General features: G+C 59.6%; 9 protein-coding genes across 9 annotated transcripts; 6 read left to right on the top strand and 3 right to left on the bottom strand.

Moving 5' to 3' along the window:
- Window positions 1–180: 180 nt before the first annotated feature.
- Window positions 181–2,508, top strand: GGTG_02789 (NADPH:adrenodoxin oxidoreductase). The gene is made up of 2 exons (XM_009220566.1): window positions 181–1,442; window positions 1,538–2,508. Exons 1-2 carry the CDS (start codon window positions 615–617, stop codon window positions 2,387–2,389), a joined length of 1,680 nt encoding a protein of 559 aa, XP_009218830.1. The 5' UTR covers window positions 181–614; the 3' UTR covers window positions 2,390–2,508.
- GGTG_02788 (electron transfer flavoprotein subunit alpha) lies at window positions 2,293–3,800 on the bottom strand. Its single transcript, XM_009220565.1, has 2 exons — window positions 3,355–3,800; window positions 2,293–3,273 (listed from the first exon to the last, which is right to left on the bottom strand). Exons 1-2 carry the CDS (start codon window positions 3,649–3,651, stop codon window positions 2,518–2,520), a joined length of 1,053 nt encoding a protein of 350 aa, XP_009218829.1. The 5' UTR covers window positions 3,652–3,800; the 3' UTR covers window positions 2,293–2,517.
- A 210-nt stretch (window positions 3,801–4,010) lies between these two features.
- On the top strand, window positions 4,011–7,010 carry GGTG_02787 (transcription regulatory protein SWI3). Its single transcript, XM_009220564.1, has 3 exons — window positions 4,011–4,422; window positions 4,531–5,093; window positions 5,178–7,010. The coding sequence occupies exons 1-3, from the start codon at window positions 4,302–4,304 to the stop codon at window positions 6,621–6,623; spliced, it is 2,130 nt and encodes a 709-aa protein (XP_009218828.1). The 5' UTR covers window positions 4,011–4,301; the 3' UTR covers window positions 6,624–7,010.
- A 902-nt stretch (window positions 7,011–7,912) lies between these two features.
- Window positions 7,913–11,401, top strand: GGTG_02786 (carnitine O-acetyltransferase). The gene is made up of 4 exons (XM_009220563.1): window positions 7,913–8,652; window positions 8,900–8,975; window positions 9,151–10,828; window positions 10,917–11,401. The coding sequence occupies exons 1-4, from the start codon at window positions 8,572–8,574 to the stop codon at window positions 11,041–11,043; spliced, it is 1,962 nt and encodes a 653-aa protein (XP_009218827.1). The 5' UTR covers window positions 7,913–8,571; the 3' UTR covers window positions 11,044–11,401.
- A 2-nt stretch (window positions 11,402–11,403) lies between these two features.
- On the bottom strand, window positions 11,404–14,111 carry GGTG_02785 (adenylyl cyclase-associated protein). The gene is made up of 5 exons (XM_009220562.1): window positions 13,649–14,111; window positions 13,305–13,548; window positions 12,917–13,239; window positions 12,332–12,845; window positions 11,404–12,255 (listed from the first exon to the last, which is right to left on the bottom strand). Exons 1-5 carry the CDS (start codon window positions 13,690–13,692, stop codon window positions 11,815–11,817), a joined length of 1,566 nt encoding a protein of 521 aa, XP_009218826.1. The 5' UTR covers window positions 13,693–14,111; the 3' UTR covers window positions 11,404–11,814.
- A 442-nt stretch (window positions 14,112–14,553) lies between these two features.
- GGTG_02784 (cytochrome b2) lies at window positions 14,554–16,515 on the top strand. The gene is made up of 2 exons (XM_009220561.1): window positions 14,554–15,292; window positions 15,350–16,515. The coding sequence occupies exons 1-2, from the start codon at window positions 14,879–14,881 to the stop codon at window positions 16,418–16,420; spliced, it is 1,485 nt and encodes a 494-aa protein (XP_009218825.1). The 5' UTR covers window positions 14,554–14,878; the 3' UTR covers window positions 16,421–16,515.
- Window positions 16,516–17,356: 841 nt separating this feature from the next.
- On the top strand, window positions 17,357–19,538 carry GGTG_02783 (GTP-binding protein ypt3). The gene is made up of 2 exons (XM_009220560.1): window positions 17,357–17,984; window positions 18,073–19,538. Exons 1-2 carry the CDS (start codon window positions 17,792–17,794, stop codon window positions 18,960–18,962), a joined length of 1,083 nt encoding a protein of 360 aa, XP_009218824.1. The 5' UTR covers window positions 17,357–17,791; the 3' UTR covers window positions 18,963–19,538.
- A 201-nt stretch (window positions 19,539–19,739) lies between these two features.
- GGTG_02782 (deoxyhypusine hydroxylase) lies at window positions 19,740–21,376 on the top strand. Its single transcript, XM_009220559.1, has 2 exons — window positions 19,740–20,439; window positions 20,511–21,376. The coding sequence occupies exons 1-2, from the start codon at window positions 19,922–19,924 to the stop codon at window positions 21,013–21,015; spliced, it is 1,023 nt and encodes a 340-aa protein (XP_009218823.1). The 5' UTR covers window positions 19,740–19,921; the 3' UTR covers window positions 21,016–21,376.
- Window positions 20,371–21,928, bottom strand: GGTG_02781 (hypothetical protein). Its single transcript, XM_009220558.1, has 3 exons — window positions 21,693–21,928; window positions 21,360–21,591; window positions 20,371–21,291 (listed from the first exon to the last, which is right to left on the bottom strand). Exons 1-3 carry the CDS (start codon window positions 21,805–21,807, stop codon window positions 21,273–21,275), a joined length of 366 nt encoding a protein of 121 aa, XP_009218822.1. The 5' UTR covers window positions 21,808–21,928; the 3' UTR covers window positions 20,371–21,272.
- Between the last annotated feature and the right edge of the window lie 150 nt (window positions 21,929–22,078).

Here is a 22,078-nt window from a genome sequence, read left to right as displayed (position 1 = left end):
TTCAAGTTCGAAGGATTTGTATGCGGGCTTGCCGATTGTTTCGGCGTGGGTGCACGTCAACTAAACAAAAGTGTGCGCGTCTAACAACGCTAACCTATCCTGTAGGGTTTCTTATTTATTTTTTCCCATCCTCTTTCCTGCTGGTGTTGTTTCCGCTTTTTAACCTTTCAAATAGTGCAGGCTTTCATTTGGAGAAGATGGGGCATGACGAGTAAACATCAGACATAGTATGAACCGGGAACATAATAATACATGCGGTCAACAAACACATTTGAGCATCACAGCGCGGCAGCACGGCAGCGTGGCGGTGTGTGATTGATCTCGCATCTGGCAGCAAAAGCAAAGATTAGGTATTCGCCATGATGTCACCGAATGGAAATGAAATCAAGGTACTCGTACCTCCCACTTGCATCGATGGTGGCTCAACACCAACCGATTGAGAAGTCGCCAAATGAGTTGAGATGGATGGGCCTCGTGAAAGCGAGGGTCATGTGATGGATCGCCGACATAGGAGCCGATTCGCGACCCAAACGACCAGACCAATCCACCAAACACACCTAAGCCCGCTCACGTGATACCAACATACCCTTTCTCCCTATGGGAGCCCGCTGAGAATGCCTCTTCGGCCAAACTTGCGGGCGACTACTCCGCCGTCGATATGGCGCAGCGCAGCACCTCAAACGACAGGCCGCGCATCCTGGGCGCGGAACAAGTCGTCGTCGGCGAGCGAGCCGCCGTCTTCCCCACCCCCGACGGCGGCTGCCGCCAGTGAGCAGCAGCCCCCGCCGCCCAGCAGCCAGAGGCCCGCGCTCAGGAACGGGCGGCCCATGCGCATGGCCGTCGTCGGCTCCGGCCCGGCCGGCTTCTACACGGCGCACCGGGTCATGTCGAGGCTGCAGGACGCGCGGGTAGACATGTACGAGGCCCTGCCCGTCCCCTTCGGGCTCGTCCGCTTCGGTGTCGCGCCGGACCACCCCGAGGTCAAGAACTGCCAGGCCCGGTTCGACGAGATCGCGAGCTCGCCCAACTTCACCTTTGTCGGCAACACGGCCGTCGGCGCCCCCAGCGGCCACAAGGGCGGTGGTAGCCTCCCGCTCCACCTGCTAATGTGCAGCTACGACGCCATCGTGTTCGCCTACGGCGCCGGCCGGGACCGGACGCTGGGGATCCCCGGAGAGGACTTGGTCGGCGTCCGCTCGGCCCGCCAGTTCGTCGGATGGTACAACGGCCTCCCGGAGCACGCCGACCTCGACATGGACCTGACGGCCGGCGAGGAGGCAGTCGTCATCGGCCAGGGCAACGTCGCGCTGGACGTGGCGCGGATCCTGCTCACCGACGTCGACGTGCTGCGCAAGACCGACATCGCCGAGCACGCCCTCGAGGCCCTGTCCCGGAGTCGCGTCAAGAGGGTGCACATTGTGGGCCGCCGTGGCCCAATGCAGGTAAGAAGAAGAAAAAAAAAGGAAAAGCGGCGCGGGATGGCCATTTTTGTTTCACCCAACCCTTCTCCTGGGACTAATGATGCTTTGTCCGGCAGGCTGCCTTCACAATCAAGGAGGCAAGAGAGCTTATGAAGCTGCCCAACGTAGGGTTTCACGGCGTGGCAGATGGGCTCATACCATCAAATACGGATGAAATCCAACGGCCACTCAGGCGCCTCATGGAGCTCCTCCAAAAGGGCTCCCCGTCCTCCCCTGCCGAGACACCCAAGTCGTGGTCCCTGGACTTCTGCCTCAGGCCCTTCCAGTTCAGGAGGAGGCAGGACGACCCGACCAGGCTCGGGTCCGTCGAGTTCCAGCGGACCATCCTCCGGCACCCCTTCGACCCCGACGCCACCGCCTTCCAGACCCCCGCAACGGGCCCCGTGAAGCTGCGGACCCCGTTCGCGTTCAAGTCCATCGGCTACCGCGGCGAGCCCCTGTCAGAGCTCACCGAGGTGGGCGTCAGCTTCGACCACATCGCCGGCGTCTTCACCAGCGACCGCGTCACTGGCCGCGTCGCGAGGTGGGTCACGAACAAGCAGTACAAGGAGAACCTCTACGGGAGCCCGGTGCAGTGCCACTTCCCCGGGCTCTACTGCGCCGGCTGGGTCAAGCGCGGCCCGACCGGCGTCATTGCCTCGACGATGCAGGACGCCTTCACCACCGCCGACGCCATCTTGGAGGACTGGCAGACCGGCGCTGAATTTCTGCCGTTTGACGGAGTTGAGAGCACTCCCCGCCCCGGGTGGGACGCCATCTCCCGCCTCGAGCCCGCAGCCAAGGCCAAGACCGTGAGCTGGAAGGACTGGCGCAGGATAGACCAGGTAGAGAAGGAGAGGGGCCGACTGAAGGGCAAGGAGCGGGAAAAACTGCCGACAACGTCGGAAATGCTATCCGTGATTTCATAACGAGCTAGCTGGTGCTGCACGTTTATAAGTTTTTATGTCTAGTTATCTTAGATTTTTCCTCTTGCGAGCGAACTCATCGAACACCATCCGTCATAGTCGTTTTACAAGAGCGTGAGGAGCTTTGACAATCATGATGACTCTTTGAGCTTCTCCGTCAGCTCCGGCACCTTGTCAAACAGGTCGCCGACCAGTCCAACGTCGGCCACCTGGAAGATGGGGGCTTCGGGGTCCTTGTTGATGGCCGCAATCACTTTGCTGTCCTTCATGCCTGCCAGGTGCTGGATGGCGCCCGAGATGCCGACGGCCATGTACAGCTGCGGTGCCACAACCTTGCCCGTCTGCCCGACCTGCAGGCTGTTGTCGGCGTAGCCGCTGTCGACGGCGGCCCGGGAGGCGCCCACGGCGGCGCCTAGCGCGTCCGCGAGCGGCAGCATGATCTTGTCAAAGTCCTGCTTGGACTTGAGCCCGCGCCCGCCCGACACGACCCTGCCGGCGGTCGCGAGGTCCGGCCTGTCCGACTTGGCCAGGTCCTCCGACACCCACTCGCTCAGGCTATCGGCTTTAGGGTCGGCGCCGTCCTCGACTGTGGCCGAGCCTGAGCTGGGTGCCGAGTCGGCCGAGGAGAAGGCTGTGCCGCGGATGGTGATGACCTTGACCGGGTCCGTCGACTGGACCGTCGCGATCGCGTTGCCGGCGTAGATTGGCCTCACAAAGGTGTCCTCGCTTTCGATGGCTGTGATGTCGGATATTTGCTGCGAGTCTATGAGGGCCGCAACACGGGGCATCACGCTCTTTCCGAAGGCCGTGTGGCCCGCAAACACATGTGTATATCCCCCCTTCTTGATGTTTTCAACGAGCAGCGGCGCATAATTCTCGGGCAGACCCTGGAGATCGGGATATGATTTAGCTCCCGAAAGAAAAGGGGCACAACAAGAGCCGGGGACAGCTGTATGTTCCTATCCCACCTTTTCGTATGCGCTGCTCTCGACCACCAGGACCTTCTCTAACCCCTCGACCTTGGCAGCCTCCTCGGCAGCCCCCCTGGCGCTTGCCCCGGCGACAATGGCGTGGATGGACCCTCCCAGCTTCTTAGCTGCCGTGACGGCGCTCAGCGAGCCAGCATTGAGCTTCCCGTCCCTTTGCTCGAGAACGGCGAGGCTGGAAAGTAACCTTTGGAGGCTGCAGGGAGATGTTGTGAATGCTGGGCGGGCCAGGGCTCCTCGAGCCTGCCCGAGGACGGCTCTGCGCGCGACCGACAGCATGGTGATGCCCCGCGGTATGGTCTGCAGTGCGATCTGTCAACAATGGGTTTGCGGCTGGCACAGACTGTAGGTAGTCGAGGCTGTCGCAAATTGAGGTGGGCGAGGGAGGTGCTGGCCGAGGAAGCGTCATCGGCCTTTCAATATGGCCCACAAGCGGCAGAAGCAACCGGACGGGCAGGCCTGGCCCCTGTCCCCTTCCGAGGTTAGCCGGCACGCCGGGCCTGTGTCAGAATGGCCAATCAGAACCAATAGAAGGACCCACCAGAGCGGTTGGTGGGTCGTGCGATTTGATCTCTCGAGTGTCCGCCTGATTCCGCAGGCAGCAACAATTCGCAAATTTCCAGCCACTTGGAGGAGCAGGAACCTCCAGCAAGACCAAACGCGCGCCTGCCTCGTGGATCCAAGCCAATGCAAAATCGCGTCTAACAAATCTCGACAAGGTGTCGGCGCATCAACTGAGCATCCACCCTTGGAAGCCGCAACGCCCGAGTCCATGATTTTCGACACTTACAGTTGGCCACGATCGCACCGTGACTTTTGATTGAGTTTGTTATCTTGAATCTGCGCCCTTTCTCTTGTTGCTGAACGCGGGCCCCGTTCGCAAAGCTTCCGCCCCCGACACCCTGCCTCCCTGAGGCGCATCGACCACGATGGACGAGTCTGCGAACTATGGCAGTCCCGCCAACGGCGCATCGCCAAACAGCAACCCCATTCTTGCGCAACCGCCCCTGGAGCCAGAGACTCCTTCGGCCGCGCCCAAGCCGACCGAAGGTACGCCACCAACCCCCCAGTCTGCATCACTGTCGCGCCCGCATTGGCCTTGGTTCGCTACTTGCCTTTTATATCCATTGCCCAGTTTGATCTAACCTTCGTCACTAGATGTGCAAATGGGCGATGGAGCTTCTGGCGATCCCGTCATAAAGCAGGGCAGCACCACACCTGCACCTCCTGTCGCGTCGGAAACCGCCCTCGATGCGCCCGAAGGACCCCCCGCCGAGACTACCGCCCCTCGTGAGGACGAGGAGATGAGGGATGGGCAGGAGACACAGGAGGGCGCTGGCGACGCTCAAACCAAACCGAGCGAGGGGAACGAGGATGCGGGCCAGGAGGGAAAGACCAAGGAGGCGGTCGAGAACGCCGCGCGGGAGCATCTCATCTCCCAAACACACGCCATCGTTCTCCCCAGCTATGCCGTCTGGTTCGATATGAACGCCATCAACAGCATCGAGAGGAAAGCCCTGCCCGAGTTCTTCAACAACCGCAACCGCAGCAAGACACCCGCTGTCTACAAGGACTACCGCGACTTTATGGTCAACACCTACCGTCTCAATCCCGCCGAGTACCTCACCGTCACCGCCTGTAGGCGCAATCTGGCTGGGGACGTATGCGCAATCATGAGGGTCCACGCCTTTCTGGAGCAGTGGGGATTGATCAACTATCAGGTAAGAATGTCCTGCAGCGGTCTCAGCCGCTTGATTTTGGAAGCAATGAAGGTTCGACGCTAACATGGAATTTGTTGAAATCAGGTCGATGCTGAGCAGAGGCCATCACATGTCGGACCTCCGTTCACCGGCCACTTCCGCGTAATCTGCGACACTCCCAGGGGGCTGCAGCCGTGGCAGCCCTCTGCCGAGTCCACCGTTACGGCCGGCAAGCCAAACGGTCAGACGGAGGCCAAGGCTGTCGCCACGCCGGTGCCCAAGACCGAGTTGAACCTCGAGGTCGGCCGGAACATCTACGAGGCCAACGCGAAGGGAACCAAGCTTAGCTCCACCGACAACAAGACCAACGGTGAAGCACCGACCACCAACGGTGCCCCCAGCGCCGGCTCCGGCACCGCGGCCACCGACGGCCTTACCAAGGCGCCGGTGACGAAGGTCCACTGCACCCACTGTGGCTCCGACTGTACCAGAGTCTACTTCCATAAGCCTCAGGTTGACGGCGGCATCAACACGGCGAGGCGTGACCTGTGCCCAGACTGCTTCTTGAACGCTCGTACCGACACTAAGGACAGCAACACGAGCTACGTCAGGATGGAGAACAATGCCTACCCTCCCATCGTCGACCGGGACGTCCCGTGGACTGACGAGGAAACCATCAGACTGCTCGAGGCGCTCCAGAAGTACGACGAGGACTGGGGCGAGATCTCGGCCCACGTCGGCACCCGGACTCGGGAAGAGTGCGCCCTTCACTTCCTGCAACTGGATATCGAAGACAAGTATCTCGAGACGGAGCCTCTCAACGTTCCCACGGGGATGCAGATGCTCGGATCCGGGAAGCACTTGCCCTTCACACAAGCAGAGAACCCGGTTATGTCTGTGGTGGCATTCCTCGCCACCCTGGCGGATCCGGCCACGGCGGCATCCGCATCCGGGCGCACATTCGATGAGCTGACCAAGAGTCTCCGGAAGAAGCTGGAGATCAGCGGAGGCGATTCGCAAGCGAACGGGAAAGGGAAGGAGAAGGACGGCGATAGTATGGATGTCGATGTTCAGCAGGAAACGACCACCACGACCATGACCACCACCACAACAACCACCACAACCAAGACCACGCTCAGCGAGCTGTCGGGCATCCCGCTGGCTGCGGTCGGCGCCCGGGCCGGTGCGCTCGCCTCTTATGAGGAGCGGGAGATGACGCGCCTGGTGTCGGCGGCGGTCAACATTACGCTGCAGAAGGTGGACATGAAGTTGAAGTTCTTCAACGATATGGAGGCAATCCTCCAGGCAGAGCGGCGCGAGCTGGAGCGGGCGCGGCAGCAGCTGTACCTCGACAGGCTGGCCTTCCGGCGCAAGGTCCGCGAGGTGCAGGAGGGCCTTGAGGCTGCCGTGGCGGCGGGCGGGGAACAGGGAGTTCGCATGGCGCAAGATGTGTCACTCGACAACCCGCGGCTCAGCTTTCAGCCGGTGCCCGATGCCGGCGCAGTCCAGCCATTGAGCGCCGAGGGCCCAGTCAAGACTTTCGAGGCTTAGGGGCAGGATGTCTTGCCGAGATCCCCATACGGGCACAGATTGGGTTGAGAAGAAAGGGCTTTAATATATACCCCTGATGCTTGACGATTGGCGTGAGCTTTCATCACGTAGCTTTTGAGGCGGGACGGGGGGGGGGGCCTCTTTTCTCAGGGGCACTTGGTGAATTATCCGGAGTCATTCGGGGTTCATGCGGCGGACGTGTTTGTATTGTTATAGCGGAAATCGGGCTTTTTTATCCCCCAGGGACACGGGGAAATATGCTTTCTGTCTTTTCTGTCCATTCGTTTCTTTTTCGGTACACCTTCATTTTCCTTTGCTTTTTACCATGTCCCACAGATAATGGCTGGAGTTCGCCTACCAGCCCGGAAATGGAATCCTTGAGCTGTCTTCAATACTTTTCGTATCTCAGCAACAACAATTTCACGTTCATGTGGATGAGTTTTGTGGTCACCTCGTCCGGCAACTCCGGTGCTAGAACCGCAACTGTGTCTTCTGGCTGGCCGAAGAGCCTGACGAAACAACGGCTAACCACGTGGCTGACAAGAAACGGGGAGGAATGATGAGCTCGAGATGAGACAAAGGTCGGAAGGCCCCCCCGTCCGCCCGGCTCTTCATGGTGCAGACGGCCTCTGGTCTATACACTCAGCCGTCAAATTGGTCTCCCAGTATGCACATGGTCTCCTTACTAGCGCTGATGGCGAGCGATCTGGATGATGTATCCCGTGCGATCTGTCCAAACGCTTGGTTGTGCGAAGTGGCCTCTAACTAATGTTCTATTTGTTCTAACCCCGCCAAGGATGACGGCTGCTTCTGACCACTGGTGTACCGTTCGTGCTTTCATCACGCTGTCTTTCCACGGTGCCTGCGCGATATTTCGGATCCTGGGCCCGTTCCCTACCTATGTCTAGCGCTATTTCCTGTTGCTAATGTCTTGGGTGGTGAGGCTTGTGTAGTCCTATCTCCACCCCATGGCATGCTTCTCACACCCCCCCTCCCCCTTGTGTCCCTAGCCCTCGTCATTGTCACAAGACAGCCATGAGCGAATTCTGTGCCGTGTTCTCGCAGAGGCGTTGGCAATTCGTTCACAGCTGGCCTGCCGCTATCGGCTGACCCCAGCGGCAACTGGAGAAGACCGGGGTGGGGTGTGTGTGGTGCGGGAAAACGTTTGCGGCACGACATGGGGGAAAAGACTGGAGCATGGGACATGGGGACTCGGCTCCTTGGCGTGGGTGCCATGACGGGTTGGATTGTACCTCGGCTGGAGAGGGGGGCGGCCGAGTGCTCGGGCCAGCGCAAGCTAAGCCGAGCTACCTCGATCGATTTGACCTGCATTGGGACGCGCATGTAGGCCCCCTTGTGCACCCAGCTGGCACACGGGGCTGGGCAGCGCAAAGGAGGGCAGGGTGCGAGATGACAGGCAGAGGCCGGTCGGTTCGTGACAATTTCCCTGTGAGCTCGGTCGAGGGGGTGCAGGCGACCGCGCGGACGAGGCCAGAGAGTAGACAAAGAGGGCGGAAGACGGGAAGGGATGGCCTGCCTTGTGTTCTACGGAGAGCAATTGGGTTGTCCAAATTGGCCAGCGAATAAAAAGTGCCACACGCAGCTTCTCCCCGGGAGGCCAGCCTCGGCACACGTCTTGTCTCTGTCCCCATTCTCCAGATTTTTTTCCCTCTCCCACCGCAACCGCCCTGTTGCCCTTCCCAGATTGCCCCCCCGCCAGCAACGTCAGCCAGGGCGCGTCGGGCCGGCCGCAGAGAGCGACGAGAGAGAGAGCAACGAGTCAATTCGGCAGATTCGGTTGCAACACAGCGACGGCCCAGGCTGCTGTCCCCACCTTGGACTCCCGGCTCTCTCCAGCGGCACCGTGTTTTATATCCCTACAATACGTAGCTCCGCCCTCCGCCCGCCTTGCTAGAAAAAGGACAACCAGGGCCACACTACCGCAGCCATGTTGGCCGCCTTTGCGAGAACCGAGTCTAGGACGACTCCGATGCTGGTAAAAAGAAGCCGCCAACTCGGCCTGTCTCTGGTGCGTACTGCTTTTGGGCTGGACCTGATCCTTTTGCCCGGCTATTCTGTGTCTCTTTCTATTTTATTTTTATCCTGCTCCTTATTATTGTTTTGTTTGCAGACCAAGTTGCCAGCGTGACCATTCTGCGCCTGTCGTGCTGCCGCCCTCGCATCCTAGCTCGGCGTCGCGCGCCGCCCCATCACATGCCAATAAACCGTTTTTGCTGACTTGTGGCCGCGCTTTACTTCCTGTCGCAACCGCGCAGCAGAGATATAACCCGAGAATCACAATGGCTTCACCAAGCCGACGGAGCAACAGCAGCAGCTCCTCTCTCCCAGCAGGTCCGTAATTCCTTCTGACCCGAGGTGTTTTAGCGCTTCAACACTGGAGACGAAAGACGGCGTCCCTGCAAAACAAGCATTCTGCAGCCATCTGCACACCAGTCTTGTCGCATACAGACTCGTTGAACTGGTGCAGACATGACGGCGGCTAACAGGAAATCGCCCCTGCCTACAGGCTATGCGGAGGACAAGTCAAAGGGAGCGATGCTCCGCTTCCAGGACTCGCTGCCGCGACTCCCCGTGCCGACGCTGGAGGAGACGGCGAGCCGCTACCTGCGCACCCTGAAGCCGATCCTGTCGCAGGCCGAGCTGGAGGCCAGCACCAGGGCCGTGCAGGAGTTCATCAAGCCGGGCGGCGCGGGCGCCAAGCTGCAGGAGAAGCTGGTGGCCCGCCGCGAGGACCCCAAGCACCGCAACTGGCTGCACGAGTGGTGGAACGACGCCGCGTACCTCTCGTACCGCGACCCCGTCGTGCCCTACGTCAGCTACTTCTACTCGCACCGCGACGACCGCCGACGCCGCGACCCGGCCAAGCGCGCGGCCGCCATCACCACGGCCGCCCTCGAGTTCAAGAAGCAGGTGGACGCGGGCAGCCTCGAGCCCGAGTACATGAAGAAGCTGCCCATCTGCATGGACAGCTACAAGTGGATGTTCAACGCCTCGCGCGTGGCCGCCAAGCCCGCCGACCACCCCGTCAAGTTCGACGCCGCCCAGCACAAGTACATCGTGGCCATCCGCAAGAACCGCTTCTACAAGATCGAGTACGAGGTCGGCGGCAGGCAGCTCAACACGTCGGAGCTCGAGGCCCAGTTCCGCCGCGTCTACGAGCTCGCGGACCAGGAGGCGGCCGCCCGCGGCCCCGCCGTCGGCGCCCTGACGTCGGAGAACCGTGACGTCTGGACCGACGCCCGCGCCACGCTCCTGGCCGCGGCGCCCGGCAACGCCGCGGCGCTCGAGGCACTCGAGGCGTCGTCGTTCGTCGTCTGCCTCGACGACGCTAGCCCCGTGACGCTCGAGGAGCGCGCGCACGCCTACTGGCATGGCGACGGCCAGAACCGCTGGTACGACAAGCCGCTGCAGTTCATCGTCAACGACAACGGCACCTCGGGCTTCATGGGCGAGCACAGCATGATGGACGGCACCCCGACGCACCGGCTCAACGACTTTGTCAACGACGTCATCTTCAACAACAAGCTCGACTTCTCGGACCCAACCGTCCGCTCCGGCCTGCCCGACCCGGCCCAGGTCAAGTTCGCCGTCAGCGAGGACCTCAAGGGCGAGATCGAGCGGGCCACGCGCGACTTCGCCGCCGTCATCGGCCAGCACGAGCTCGCGGTGCAGGCCTACCAGGGATACGGCAAGGGCCTGATCAAGAAGTTCCGCTGCTCGCCCGACGCCTACGTGCAGATGGTGATCCAGCTGGCCTACCACAAGATGTACGGCAAGAACAGGCCCACGTACGAGTCGGCCGCCACGCGCCGCTTCCAGCAGGGCCGCACCGAGACGTGCCGCTCCGTCAGCGAGGCCAGCGTGGCCTGGTGCTCCGCCATGGCGGACCCGCATGCCGCCGACGCCGACAGGGTGAGGCTGTTCCGCGCCGCCGTCGACTCCCACATCGAGTACATCGCGGCCGCCTCGGATGGCAAGGGCGTCGACCGCCACCTCTTCGGGCTCAAGCGCCTCCTCGAGCCCGGCCAGGAGGTGCCCGCCATCTACAAGGACCCGGCCTACGCCTACTCGAGCAGCTGGTACCTATCCACCTCGCAGCTGAGCTCCGAGTACTTCAACGGCTACGGCTGGAGCCAGGTCATCGATGCGGGCTTTGGCATCGCCTACATGATCAACGAGAACAGGTGAGAGTGTGCCGTGTTTACCGCATCCTGAAATATTTTGCGACTTGCTAACCAGGTTTTTTTTTTTCTTTTTTTTTTCGTGCAATAGCATCAACTTCAACATCGTCTCCAAGGGCCTGGGGAGCCAAAAGATGAGCTACTACCTCAGCGAGTCCGCCGGCGACATGAGGGACCTGCTCATGCCCACCCTCGAGGCGCCCAAGGCCAAGATCTGATGCGTCCATGGCATGGATGAGGGATAGGGGGGAACTGTCGAAGCACTGTTTCCAATTTTGTCTTTGTATTTGCGCTCTAGACATTGTACTCAAGCGATCTTCTTTTTGGATTATGGGGGTGTGACAAAAAACCGGTATTTATTCAGAGAGAGAGAGAGTGTGTGTGTGTGTGTGGCTCAGGGGCATCCATTATAGCATTTTTTTGTCTTCGTTTGCCGACTAGATGGCGAGATTTTGCACTGGTGTACTACTTCCTGTTCCATCAAGATCCTGGGAGGTTCTTCTTTCCCGTCCTGTTTGTGCTAGCCATCTAGATCATAGATATCGCATCGTTCTTCTCCAGATATCGCGCCTTTTCTCCTCATTTTGTGCTTTGATGGGGCACATGGTAGCAGGCTGTCATGGTCGAGCTTCAAGTGGCCCGTCTGACAACATACGTCTTGCATTGAAATATGGCATCTATCTCAAGACATCTGCAAGATATCTCTAAACGCTATGCTCCGAGGCTATGCTCCAACGCACTCACCTACGAGTATCAACAAAGGGAGGAGGAATAAGGTATGAAGAGGTCGCTGCAAGAGCACGACGAAAACATGGCGAGCATTGGGGCAAAACCCGGGAGATGCAGCGGTGAAGCTGGGGCTGGACGAATAAAATTCAAATCACCTCCTATGTCCTGCCCTGCCTCTATTTTCCTTTTCTCGACTCCTCATGGGTTGCTGGGCACACAACACAACAGCACGGCGCAACACGAACACTCCCAGCCCCTCCTCACCCGGCGTGCTCGACAATCTCATTGACCAGGTCGCCCTTCTTGTCGTCAAAGTAGTGGCACATCTGCGATGGCAGGGGGATCTCCTTGTAGTCGTCGTCCTCGCTTAGGATGTTGAGGTTGATGTTTGCCGACTTGCTCGTGAAGATCTTTGTCGAGGCGCTCTCGCGGCTGAAGTAGAGCTGGGCCCCGTCGATCTGGTCCATGAGCACCGTTGGGATGCTGCCCATGACCTGGAGGCCAAAGTTTGTCGACTTGACCACGTCCACCGTCGACACGAGCGAGTCCACCACGAGCGACAACCGGTTGGTGTTCTCAATGGTCACCGCGTTAGCCTTGCCCTTGACGATGATGGTGGTGGCACTGCATTTGCTGATCAGGACCGAGTGCGACATGTTGGCCTCGATCTCGATGGGGAGAGATTCCTTTTCGAAGTTTTCCTACAAGAGGCGGGTAAGCACATGAGAGTTTTTGCGTGGTTGCACCAAGAGAGATATGCAGCAGTTTCCCACTTACGATGAGCCACTTGTTTCCGTCTAGCTCCTTCTTGGGCGGCTTCTTGACCCGCATGCTCTCCGGCTTCGGCTTCTTGCCCGGAACCGGGCTCTTGCCGCGGGCGGAGCCCTCCCGGTCCGGCACGGTGCTCCCAGCTCTCAGTGCCGGGTTTTTGTGCGTCATCTCGGACCTGTCCACTTTGCGCAGGCCCTTTGTCACGTCCTCGCCCTTGTTAAGGTCCGAGAATACGGCGTTGATGCCGCTCGCCGCGGCGGGGACGGCGCCCTCCTCTTTGATCTTCAGCACCGGAGGGGGGCCCGGCGGGGGCGGCGGGGGAGGGCCTCCTGCGGCGGCGGGAGCCCCCGGGGGAGGCCGGGGCACAGCCGGGAGCGGGGTCAAGGACTTGAGCACCTGCTCGGTGGGCGCGCCCTGGGGGTTCCACGGGATGCCGTTGGAAAAGTACTGCTTGACGTACTCGGCCAGGTCCGTGCACAGCTGCAGTAGCGAAACGACCCATTGGACGTGGTCGGGATCCCTGCGCGACAGATCAGAGGTGGCCACGATCAGAAGGGGTCGCCATCTCGCGTCTTGGAGTGTGGTGCTTACTTCTCCTTGTACTGCATCCGGATTTTGTTCGTAAATAGTTGGGCGCTCTGGACACAGGCCTCAACGTGCTTGTGAGGCTTCATGTCGACCGTAACCCAGGCCAGGACCATGACGATCTCAGCGACAGAGCTCAGGTGGTTGAACAGATCGGAGCCACGGTTGCTCTCTTTGACATTCTGCGCGCCCAGCATACACTCGCTGGTGGGCTTCAGCATGTCCTGATACACCGACATCTCTGAGCCGTTCAGGTCGGGCTTTTTGGCCTTGGTCGTTATCAGGAGAAACTGGCGCTGGGCATGAAGGCCCTTGAGTAGAAGGGCGGCCTGTTGAGAGCGCGGTCAGTGCCGTCCTGTGTGTGCCTCGGTCCCTATTCCATGCCACGACCTACCTGTTCGGCCACAGGGCCCCCTAGCTTCTCGCTGAGCTTGACATAGGGGGAGGTAGACGAAGCTATCAGGGCGTCGAACTCCTCAACAGATTCAGGAACCGGTTCGGTGGGCGGAGCGGGGGCTGCGGCCGGCGCGGGAGGGGCGCCCGGAGTTGCGGCCGTGGTCTGCAGGGTCGGGACGGCATGTGGCAGATCGATCGTGGACGAGGCGATGTCCTCAAGCCGGGCGGTGGCGGCTTCGAGTCTAGGGAGGCACGAGCGCACGTCAGCACGGCATACGCTTGCTCAGGAGAGCAACTGGCCCAAGACGGTCGAGGGGAGGCTCTAGGTAGACGAGTACGTACCGCTTGATGAGCGTGGTCAGGTTGTGCATGTTGTTGGTCGCCATTGTCGCGCGCAGGGGGCTTGGCGCCGTCTTCTCTTCTTGTCTGGGTCTGGGTTGTGCTTCCTGACCCGGTACCGTCCTTGGGCCTTTGGAGAGCGCGGCAGTCGCTTGAGCTCGTGCAGCTTCGATACTGTAACCGATGTTGGTCTGGCTGGGGCACGGGCCCACAGGCGGGGATGGCAAGCTGCAGGTCTTGGGGGGAATATTCGGGGCTGAAAGGCGTCGCCAGGACTAAGAGCGTGCGTTTAGTCACCGGTATATATGTAATAGGTATGTATGTGAGTACTTTGCGGTCTAGGAGCCGTTTAATTTTCCGTGCCTAGCAACTATCGGCTCATGAGGATCAAATCAATGAAGATCGCGAGCTGCACCCAACGTCTCAGGCCTGCCAGGGCGAGTGGGTAAACTTGTCTAATAGTGGGGCCGCTGTCCCCTGGCTCTCCCCAACGATGATGATGGCCGTGCTGATGAATTACCCCTGATGTTTGAGGCTGGGAATCCAGGTCCGCAGGCGCCATTCACAGTGTCGGAATAACCACGCCAGCGTTACTATAGCTGGCATGGTACCTATCTACATTATGTCGAGAATATCCAAGTATCCTTCATCTTACAATAAGCCCGTTACGTCTTTGGGTACATCTCTCAACCCAACCATCTGGACAGTCTGGGTTTCCTTTACAGTGCTGTGGATTGTTGTCAGTTGTACGCTTCAGCCGACGTCGTGCACTGTGGGCGCAGATAGGACCAAGGAGGCGGCTTCACCGGGGAATATCCGTCACCGTTATTTGCTCCATCTTGTCAATTGGAGGCACGCCAGTGGCCGCCTTTTCCCCTGATGCCCCATATCCCCGCAGGCTGCTTCCCCGAATACCCGAACCGAGCTCCCTCGCGATTCCCGCTGACCTTTTTTTGGGACGAACTTCTTTGCTCTTGCCCATTTGAACTTTCATGTTTCCCTTCAACCGAACCATCTTATACTTGATAGAGAGAAGCCTCCCACATTTAAATCGCCCCTTGTGCGTCTGCAAATAACCCAGGATCTCATACATTCGTCAGCACGTCTTTCAGCTATCCATTGTAAAAACAACCTCACACATTTATCGGCACTTACGCCCTCACCGTTTCTCCGATCTCGGCCCCCTTCTCACTAGCTCTACTCGAGGTTCGCTCAATCTCTGGGCTTGGCGCGATGACCCTGTCAGGCGTGGAAGTGGCCAAACACGACAGCAAGGACTCTTGCTGGGTTGTTGTTCATGGCAAAGCCTACGATGTGACCGAATTCCTCCCAGAGCATCCTGGAGGTACCAAGATAATCCTCAAGTATGCTGGCAAGGATGCTACCGAGGAGTTCGATCCTATCCACCCCCCGGACACGCTCGACAAGTACCTAGACAAGTCGAAGCACCTTGGCCCTGTCGACATGAGCACCGTCAGCAGGGTAACCAGAGAGGTGGATCCCGATGAGGAGGAGAGGCTGAAGCGCGTGGCCGCCATTCCCTCGCTTGAGCAGTGCTATAATCTGCTGGACTTTGAGGCGGTTGCGTCGAGGGTCATGAAAAAGACGGCCTGGGGCTACTATTCGAGCGCCGCCGATGACGAGATCGTAAGGGCGGATTCTCCACATTTCTAATCGAGGCGTCACTGACCGTTGTTACTCTAGACTCTCCGCGAGAACCACTCGGCTTTCCACCGTATCTGGTTCAGGCCCAAGATTCTCGTCGATGTTGAGAATGTCGACATCTCAACAACCATGCTGGGCACCAAAACGGACGTCCCCTTCTACGTTACCGCCACAGCCCTGGGCAAGCTGGGCAACCCAGACGGGGAGGTCTGTCTGACAAAGGCGGCGGGAAAGCATGGGGTCATCCAGATGATCCCGACGCTCGCCTCATGCTCGTTTGATGAGATCATGGACGCTGCAAATGCAACCCAGATCCAGTGGCTGCAACTGTATGTCAACAAGGACCGCGAGGTGACCAAGCGCATCGTGCAGCATGCGGAGCAACGGGGCTGCAAGGGGTTATTCATCACGGTGGATGCGCCGCAGCTGGGCCGGCGTGAGAAGGACATGCGATCGAAATTCGGCGACGAGGGCTCTAACGTCCAGCAGGGCCAATCAATGGACACTTCTCAGGGCGCCGCGCGAGCCATCTCCAGCTTTATCGATCCGGCGCTTGCTTGGAAGGACATGGCTTGGTTCAGGAGCATCACCAATATGCCCATAGTAATCAAGGGCGTGCAGCGGGTCGAGGATGTCATCAAGGCGGCCGAGGCCGGGCTGGACGGCGTTGTGCTTTCGAACCACGGCGGCCGGCAGCTCGAGTTTGCGCGCTCAGGCATCGAGATCTTGGCAGAGACCATGCCTGTTCTCCGGCGCATGGGTCTGGACGACAAGATCGAGGTCTACATCGACGGAGGCGTCCGGCGCGGTACCGACATACTCAAGGCGCTCTGCCTGGGCGCCAAGGGCGTGGGCATCGGGAGGCCGTTCCTGTACGCCATGTCGGCGTACGGCGTCGATGGCGTCGACCGGGCCATGCAGCTGCTCAAGGACGAGCTTGAAATGAACATGCGCCTCATCGGCTGCACAAGCGTGGACCAGCTCAACCCGTCCCTGATCGACACCAAGAGCCTGTGCAACCACGGAAACGGGACTCCGATAGACAACCTGTCTCATACCGTCTACAGCCCGCTCAGCAACCCGCCGCAGCGGACCGGGGCGAAGCTATAAGGCGGGAGTGAAGAGGATTGTTGCACCTGAGTGTCTGGCTACTACGTATTTATGATATATTTGAGAGTTCATCTTGCCAATTTTGACAGCGTCCATTTTGAATAAACGTATCAGCTTCCCAAACCCACGAGGCAGCCGGACGGCAATGCAACATGCGGAAAGTCATTCGATCAGAATGGAGCCGATCGAGATAGTGCAAATTCTGGCTGTTTCCCAACTAGGAGTCCCTGCCCATGAGGGAGACAACACAGAAGGCTAATACGAGGCGGGCCCAGTATCGACACCACCTGGAGCACTCCAAGGGCACAAACCGAGGGTGCGAGGATACAAAGCGAGGGATCGGGAGGCACTCAATCGCACCAATGTCTGTCATTTCTCAAGCCGGGGCTAGTGAGAGGGCAAAAGAGACATGCAGCTAGCCTGTAGGCGCATGCATGTGACCCCCAGATCCGACCTTCTGCCCAGAGTCAGATCCATCGCTAGTCGCACACCGTTGGGATGGCCAGTGAGTCCGGCGTGGAATTGCATCATCGGCGTGTGCTCCACCTGGCACTGGGTAGGCACCGGAGGTGCATGTAATCTGCATCGGAGAGTACAATTGCAATCCAGGCCATTTACAGCGATGGGTTCTGCGTATGTGCGGGAATGGTGATGTTGCACTTGGTTTATCATGCAGGCAGCTGTGTGCCCGTGACATCTGGATCCAATCCCCTTCAGGTCGACCAGGCTGCGCGATAGCGCTCCCTAAAGGCACAATGTACAACCTCAAGCTGAGGCTTGATGGCACTGAATTAAGCCTGCAAGGCATTTGCCTTCTAAAATACTAGGCATTACAATGAGCCCTGGTCGCGCGGTCACCGGACCATCCTCGACTTTCTATTGGCAAGCGGAGTCCAGTAGGCACAGAAAACAGACCCCCGCACCCTCACCCGCGATTGTCGCCGCCTGACTGTCGCCTTTCCCGGCCTGGCCTTTTCCCTACTAGCCGCCACCCACGCTCATTTCCTCTCCTTTCTCTTTACCTGTCTCGTTCCTTTTCCTTAACCGGGGTGATTCAAGGGCTGCTGGTTTTGTTTTTCTCTCTCTTCTTCTCCGTCTGTCATTTTCTCGTTTCTTTTCTTCGTCTCCACCGACGGCCCGGGCAGATCGACCATTGTTTACTGCCCCCGACAGACAAACTTCCGATCGGCACTCTGAGAGCCAGAGTGAGCAGGCGCTGGAGGATGTCGCGGAGGACTTGAGGCGGAACACCCTCCCCTCCGCTTCAGGCCTTCGTAACTCCCCATAATTCCCTTGCGTAGGGCCTTCGAGTCCGGCGCAGACCCAGGAAACCGCACACGCCCGAACGCTCCCCAGAACCTCGTGCCCGCCATGTCGTCGCTCGAGGCCAAGATCGTGGTGGTCGGCTCCCAGGGAGTGGGCAAGACATCGCTGGTCATGCGATACTGCAAAGGGTCCTTCAACCCGGCAAAGGTCACGTCGACGGTCGGCGCAAGTTTCCTGGCCAAGCGCGTCGTGGACAGCGACACAGACACAGTCGTGCGACTGCAAATATGGGACACGGGTATGTGTGCCCCGCGAGACATCTGTGTCTTTCATTCGTCGGCAGCCGTCAACTGACAAAAAGCCCGCGACCATTTTGCGACACACAGCCGGCCAAGAGCGCTTCCGATCGATATCGAAACTCTACTACCGCGGCGCCAACGCGTGCATCCTGTGCTACAGCATAACGGACGCGCAGTCGTTCGCCGAGATGGGCCTCTGGCTCAAGGAGCTCCGGCGGAACCTGCCGTCCGACATCGTCCTGCACGTCGTGGGCACAAAGGCCGACGTCGTGGCGCGCGACCCGGCGCGGCGCGAGGTGCCGTTCGAGCGCTGCATCGCCTACGTCGCCGAGAACCTGGCCCCGGGCCAGAGCAGCACCCCGCCCGCGACCGCGACCCCGCTCGGCGACGGCCTGCACCACCACTACCATCCGGGCGGCGGCGGCGGCAGCAGCAGCGGGGGGCCCTCGACCTCGTTCATGACGCCCCCGCTCCTACCCAGCGCCGAGCCGCGCAGCCCGAGCTCCAAGCGCAGCAGCGGCTTCTGGGGCATGGAGGTCGGTTGGGACGCCTGCCACGAGATATCGGCCGAGAGCGGCGAGGGCGTCGAGGAGGTCTTCCGCGTCGTCACGCGCAAGCTGGTCGAGCAGAACCGCAAGATGCAGCAGGCCCTGCTGGCCGCCGCCGCCACGCCCGGCATCGCCATCGGCGGTGGCGGCGGCGGCGGGTACGGGGCCGACGGCTCCCACGGCTCCCTGATGCCCGGCGGCCACCACGGCGGCGGCGGCGGCTTCGACGAGTCCGCCGCGGCGGGCTACTTCGACGCCAACCCGCGCGGCAGCCTGCGCCTCAGCGGCAGGGACCGCAGGAGCTGGCTCTTCTCCCCCGGCATCCCCGGCATCTCCCCGGCCATACCCGTGGACCAGGCCGCCGCGTCCTCGCGCAGCGGCGAGCAGGGCGGCGAGGACGCCGTCGCAGGGCGCCGGGGCTGCTGCTGAGCAGACCTGTCGTCGCGTCAGCTCGGCCGGCCTGCTTTTCTCCGCTCAAAAGACAATATGCTCATCTTGCTTCTGCCTCCAATATCCTGATAACCTCTCCATCCCACATCGGCCCGCTCATATCCGCTTTGCGGTCGCGCTAGCGCGAGCGAGTTTCGAAGCGACTGTGACGACACGATGCCCGGGGCCAGGCATGAATGGCATCGGGAATGGGGGTTGGCTCTCGGCTAAAGCGGCCATTACTCCCACACTCCCACCTACTCTCCTCTCTCACACTCATATGTATCTCTTCCTAGCCCGTTGGATTTTCTTCGGACTCATGTTTATTTGCATCCTCCCCCTCGCGCTGGTTTTCTTGAACTCTATCCACGCAACAAGTTCATTGTTTTTGATTCCAGGTTTTTTTTTTTTCTCCCGATCGTCTATTGGGCGCGGCACTTTGGTAACGGCATTTATCCAGGCGAAGGGTAAAGGAAAGTCAAAGCAGGCATTTTGAAGGGCAAAGGGAGCGTTTCTTTAATATTTATAAGTCAACTCTTCATCCACTCAACCTTTTGGGTTCACAAAACCTCTCCAGCCAGACACCCCGCCTTGCAATGTTGAACGCACATGTGAAATGACATGCATCCCCCACCGGCATGCATGAGTTCGACACCCTTTGACGTAAGACCACTGCGTAGGGTTGGATTGCATCCCCCGCTCCACCGCCGACGTCTTGCCGCCCGCAAATGTGTGTCTGGAGTAAAAATATAATTTTTATCTAATCCATCTTATCAGCGAACCCCTCCTTCATCGGCCGACCCTTTTTTTTTATTCTCTTGGACAAATTCTAGGCCGCAAGCCTTCCAACGCAACCAGGGAGCTCTACGCATACAATTCAGCCAGCAACTCTTGGGGCGATTTTCTTTCGTTCCCTTTCCCCCTAGTCAGACCTTCCAGGCACCTACCTCCCTGGCACCATGGCGCCGGCAGCGGACGCGCAAGCACCACCACCACCACCACCACCAACAGCCGGGGTGGACCCCACCATCGCGTCGCTGCGCAAGACGCTGTGCGCCGAGGACGGCCAGCTCGCGCTCCGGTTCCGCGCGCTCTTCTCGCTCAAGCACATGGCCAGGCACGCGGGGGACGACGAGGCGACGGCGCGCGCGGCCGTCGACGCCATCGCGGCCGCCTTCGCGTCGCCCTCGGCCCTGCTCAAGCACGAGCTCGCCTACTGCCTGGGCCAGACGGGCCTGCCCGCGGCCGAGCCCCACCTCGTGGCCGTGCTCGAGGACCTGGGCGAGGACCCCATGTGCAGGCACGAGGCGGCCGAGGCCCTCGGCGCCCTCGGGAACACGAGCAGCCTCGACGTCCTGCGCCGCTTCCGAGTCAGGCCCGACGAGCAGGTCGTCGTGACGGAGACGTGCGAGATCGCCATCGACAGGATAAACTGGGAAAACTCGGAGGAGCGGAAAAAGGAGAAGCTCAAGCAGAGGCAAGTCTTGCTTCTAGTTTATTTCAATATGCCGCGTGACAACTAACACCTCTTTTTACTACCAAAAATAGCGATTTCGCCTCCGTTGATCCCGCTCCTCCCATGGCGCAACAAGCCGACGAGAACGTGCAGAAGCTGGGTGAGACCCTCATGGACACATCAAAGCCGCTCTTCCAACGATACCGCGCCATGTTTGCTCTGCGAGACCTAGCTTCTCCCCCCGACCTCCCAACGGCCGTGCCTGCGGTCCTGGCTCTCGCCCGCGGGCTCGAAGACGAGTCCGCGCTGTTCCGCCACGAAATCGCGTTTGTGTTTGGGCAGCTATCCCACCCAGCCTCTATCCCCGCGCTAACCGCGGCGCTAAGCAACGTCGAGGAAGCGAGCATGGTTCGTCACGAGGCTGCCGAGGCGTTGGGCGGGCTAGGGGAGGAGGAGGGTGTCGAGGCCACGCTGAGAAAATTCCTGGACGACAAGGAGCAAGTCGTGCGGGAGAGCTGCATAGTCGCTCTCGATATGGCCGAGTACGAGAAGAGTGGCCAGACCGAGTATGCGTTGATTCCCGAGATCGTAGCTTGAATATCTCGAGCATCTCCATGTCGCCCTTTTCCAGCTAAGCAGTCGGTTGCTGTGTAATTCTAAGGAGTATGTGTCGTCGTCGTTGATAGGCGCGCACACCGGCGTTTCGGGTATATAAAAAGCATTTGGTGGTCCTTGCGGCCTCGGGTTTATCGTAGTAGTATATGCAGAGTCGTGCGCGGTTTCGGGACTTGGGGGGATGCTCGTATCCTAAACAGGCATTGGGCAGAGGCCATTGGCTTTGCAATACACCAAGATCAGTTGTTCTCAGCCCACCTACAGCGAAGTTGCGTGTTAGTATTAGAAGATGCAACCCTTGGCCGCCAACTGCACAATCAACTCACCTGTTCCCGCATTCGCAGTTGTAGAAGATGGTGGACCCCTCGTCGGCGCTGCGTAGCTGGACGGCGGAGAACCTGACCTCTTTCCTGCCGCATTTTTCACACGTCTTCTGTGTCAAAGCCTCGGTTACAAGCTCATGGCGTTTGACCGTTTGCACGCTAGACAGCTGCTGGCGCAAAGGAGACGGAAAGTCGGCTGGGGTCGATCTGGTGATGACTGTCTTGGCAGCGGCGTCTGAATGCAAAAGATGGGGGCTGGTCAGCACAATCGCCTTGCAAATTCTGTTGGTTGCTTCCTCCCCCATTATGCGCAGGGTGGTGACGGGTTCGACGTACCTTTGTTCTCCGCACCACAGCATTCGCAGAGTAGAATATTCTTCTCGCTTCCTTTGGATGCAGGCAAGAGATTACCGCAATCGTTGCAGAAAACCAAAGTCCCAATGGCAGACATGTTTGCGTGACGACCTTCACGTTACAGAAAGGGTGGTGGTTGTTGGTGGGTGTTTTGAATTCTTCCGAGATCTTGTTCGTTGACTTTTTTTTCTTCAAGCTCCGATCGAGCTGGGTTGTTCCTCTGATATTTTGTCTCCCGCCGCCAACCGCCAAGGTGGGGCTGACAGGTCGTGCACGAACCAATTCGTCACTGCTAGCTCCAAGGATCCAGGGATCAGGCACTGCAGTTGGGCCCATCCGCGTTCGAGTCGCGGCACGATGGGCCAATC

This window comes from Gaeumannomyces tritici (genome assembly GCF_000145635.1).
Source record: "Gaeumannomyces tritici R3-111a-1 unplaced genomic scaffold supercont2.2, whole genome shotgun sequence".
NCBI classification, from domain to species: domain Eukaryota; kingdom Fungi; phylum Ascomycota; class Sordariomycetes; order Magnaporthales; family Magnaporthaceae; genus Gaeumannomyces; species Gaeumannomyces tritici.
This window is presented reverse-complemented; position numbering and strand designations above follow the sequence as displayed.

Coding starts and splice junctions, on each gene's coding strand:
- GGTG_02789 (XM_009220566.1), top strand. CDS start 615: ATGCCTCTTCGGCCAAACTTGCGGGCGACTACTCCGCCGTCGATATGG. Junction 1,443..1,537: donor GCCGCCGTGGCCCAATGCAG/GTAAGAAGAAGA, acceptor TTTGTCCGGCAG/GCTGCCTTCACAATCAAGGA.
- GGTG_02788 (XM_009220565.1), bottom strand. CDS start 3,651: ATGCTGTCGGTCGCGCGCAGAGCCGTCCTCGGGCAGGCTCGAGGAGCC. Junction 3,274..3,354: donor AGAGCAGCGCATACGAAAAG/GTGGGATAGGAA, acceptor CCCGATCTCCAG/GGTCTGCCCGAGAATTATGC.
- GGTG_02781 (XM_009220558.1), bottom strand. CDS start 21,807: ATGTCTGCCATTGGGACTTTGGTTTTCTGCAACGATTGCGGTAATCTC. Junction 21,592..21,692: donor CTGTGGTGCGGAGAACAAAG/GTACGTCGAACC, acceptor TTTTGCATTCAG/ACGCCGCTGCCAAGACAGTC.
- GGTG_02784 (XM_009220561.1), top strand. CDS start 14,879: ATGACCCTGTCAGGCGTGGAAGTGGCCAAACACGACAGCAAGGACTCT. Junction 15,293..15,349: donor GCGCCGCCGATGACGAGATC/GTAAGGGCGGAT, acceptor TTGTTACTCTAG/ACTCTCCGCGAGAACCACTC.
- GGTG_02786 (XM_009220563.1), top strand. CDS start 8,572: ATGTTGGCCGCCTTTGCGAGAACCGAGTCTAGGACGACTCCGATGCTG. Junction 8,653..8,899: donor GCCAACTCGGCCTGTCTCTG/GTGCGTACTGCT, acceptor GCAACCGCGCAG/CAGAGATATAACCCGAGAAT. Junction 8,976..9,150: donor CAGCTCCTCTCTCCCAGCAG/GTCCGTAATTCC, acceptor CCCTGCCTACAG/GCTATGCGGAGGACAAGTCA.
- GGTG_02783 (XM_009220560.1), top strand. CDS start 17,792: ATGTCGTCGCTCGAGGCCAAGATCGTGGTGGTCGGCTCCCAGGGAGTG. Junction 17,985..18,072: donor ACTGCAAATATGGGACACGG/GTATGTGTGCCC, acceptor TGCGACACACAG/CCGGCCAAGAGCGCTTCCGA.
- GGTG_02785 (XM_009220562.1), bottom strand. CDS start 13,692: ATGGCGACCAACAACATGCACAACCTGACCACGCTCATCAAGCG. Junction 13,549..13,648: donor CTGACCACGCTCATCAAGCG/GTACGTACTCGT, acceptor GTGCCTCCCTAG/ACTCGAAGCCGCCACCGCCC. Junction 12,256..12,331: donor ACGGAAACAAGTGGCTCATC/GTAAGTGGGAAA, acceptor CGCCTCTTGTAG/GAAAACTTCGAAAAGGAATC.
- GGTG_02787 (XM_009220564.1), top strand. CDS start 4,302: ATGGACGAGTCTGCGAACTATGGCAGTCCCGCCAACGGCGCATCGCCA. Junction 4,423..4,530: donor CGCGCCCAAGCCGACCGAAG/GTACGCCACCAA, acceptor CTTCGTCACTAG/ATGTGCAAATGGGCGATGGA. Junction 5,094..5,177: donor GGGGATTGATCAACTATCAG/GTAAGAATGTCC, acceptor TGTTGAAATCAG/GTCGATGCTGAGCAGAGGCC.
- GGTG_02782 (XM_009220559.1), top strand. CDS start 19,922: ATGGCGCCGGCAGCGGACGCGCAAGCACCACCACCACCACCACCACCA. Junction 20,440..20,510: donor AAGGAGAAGCTCAAGCAGAG/GCAAGTCTTGCT, acceptor TACCAAAAATAG/CGATTTCGCCTCCGTTGATC.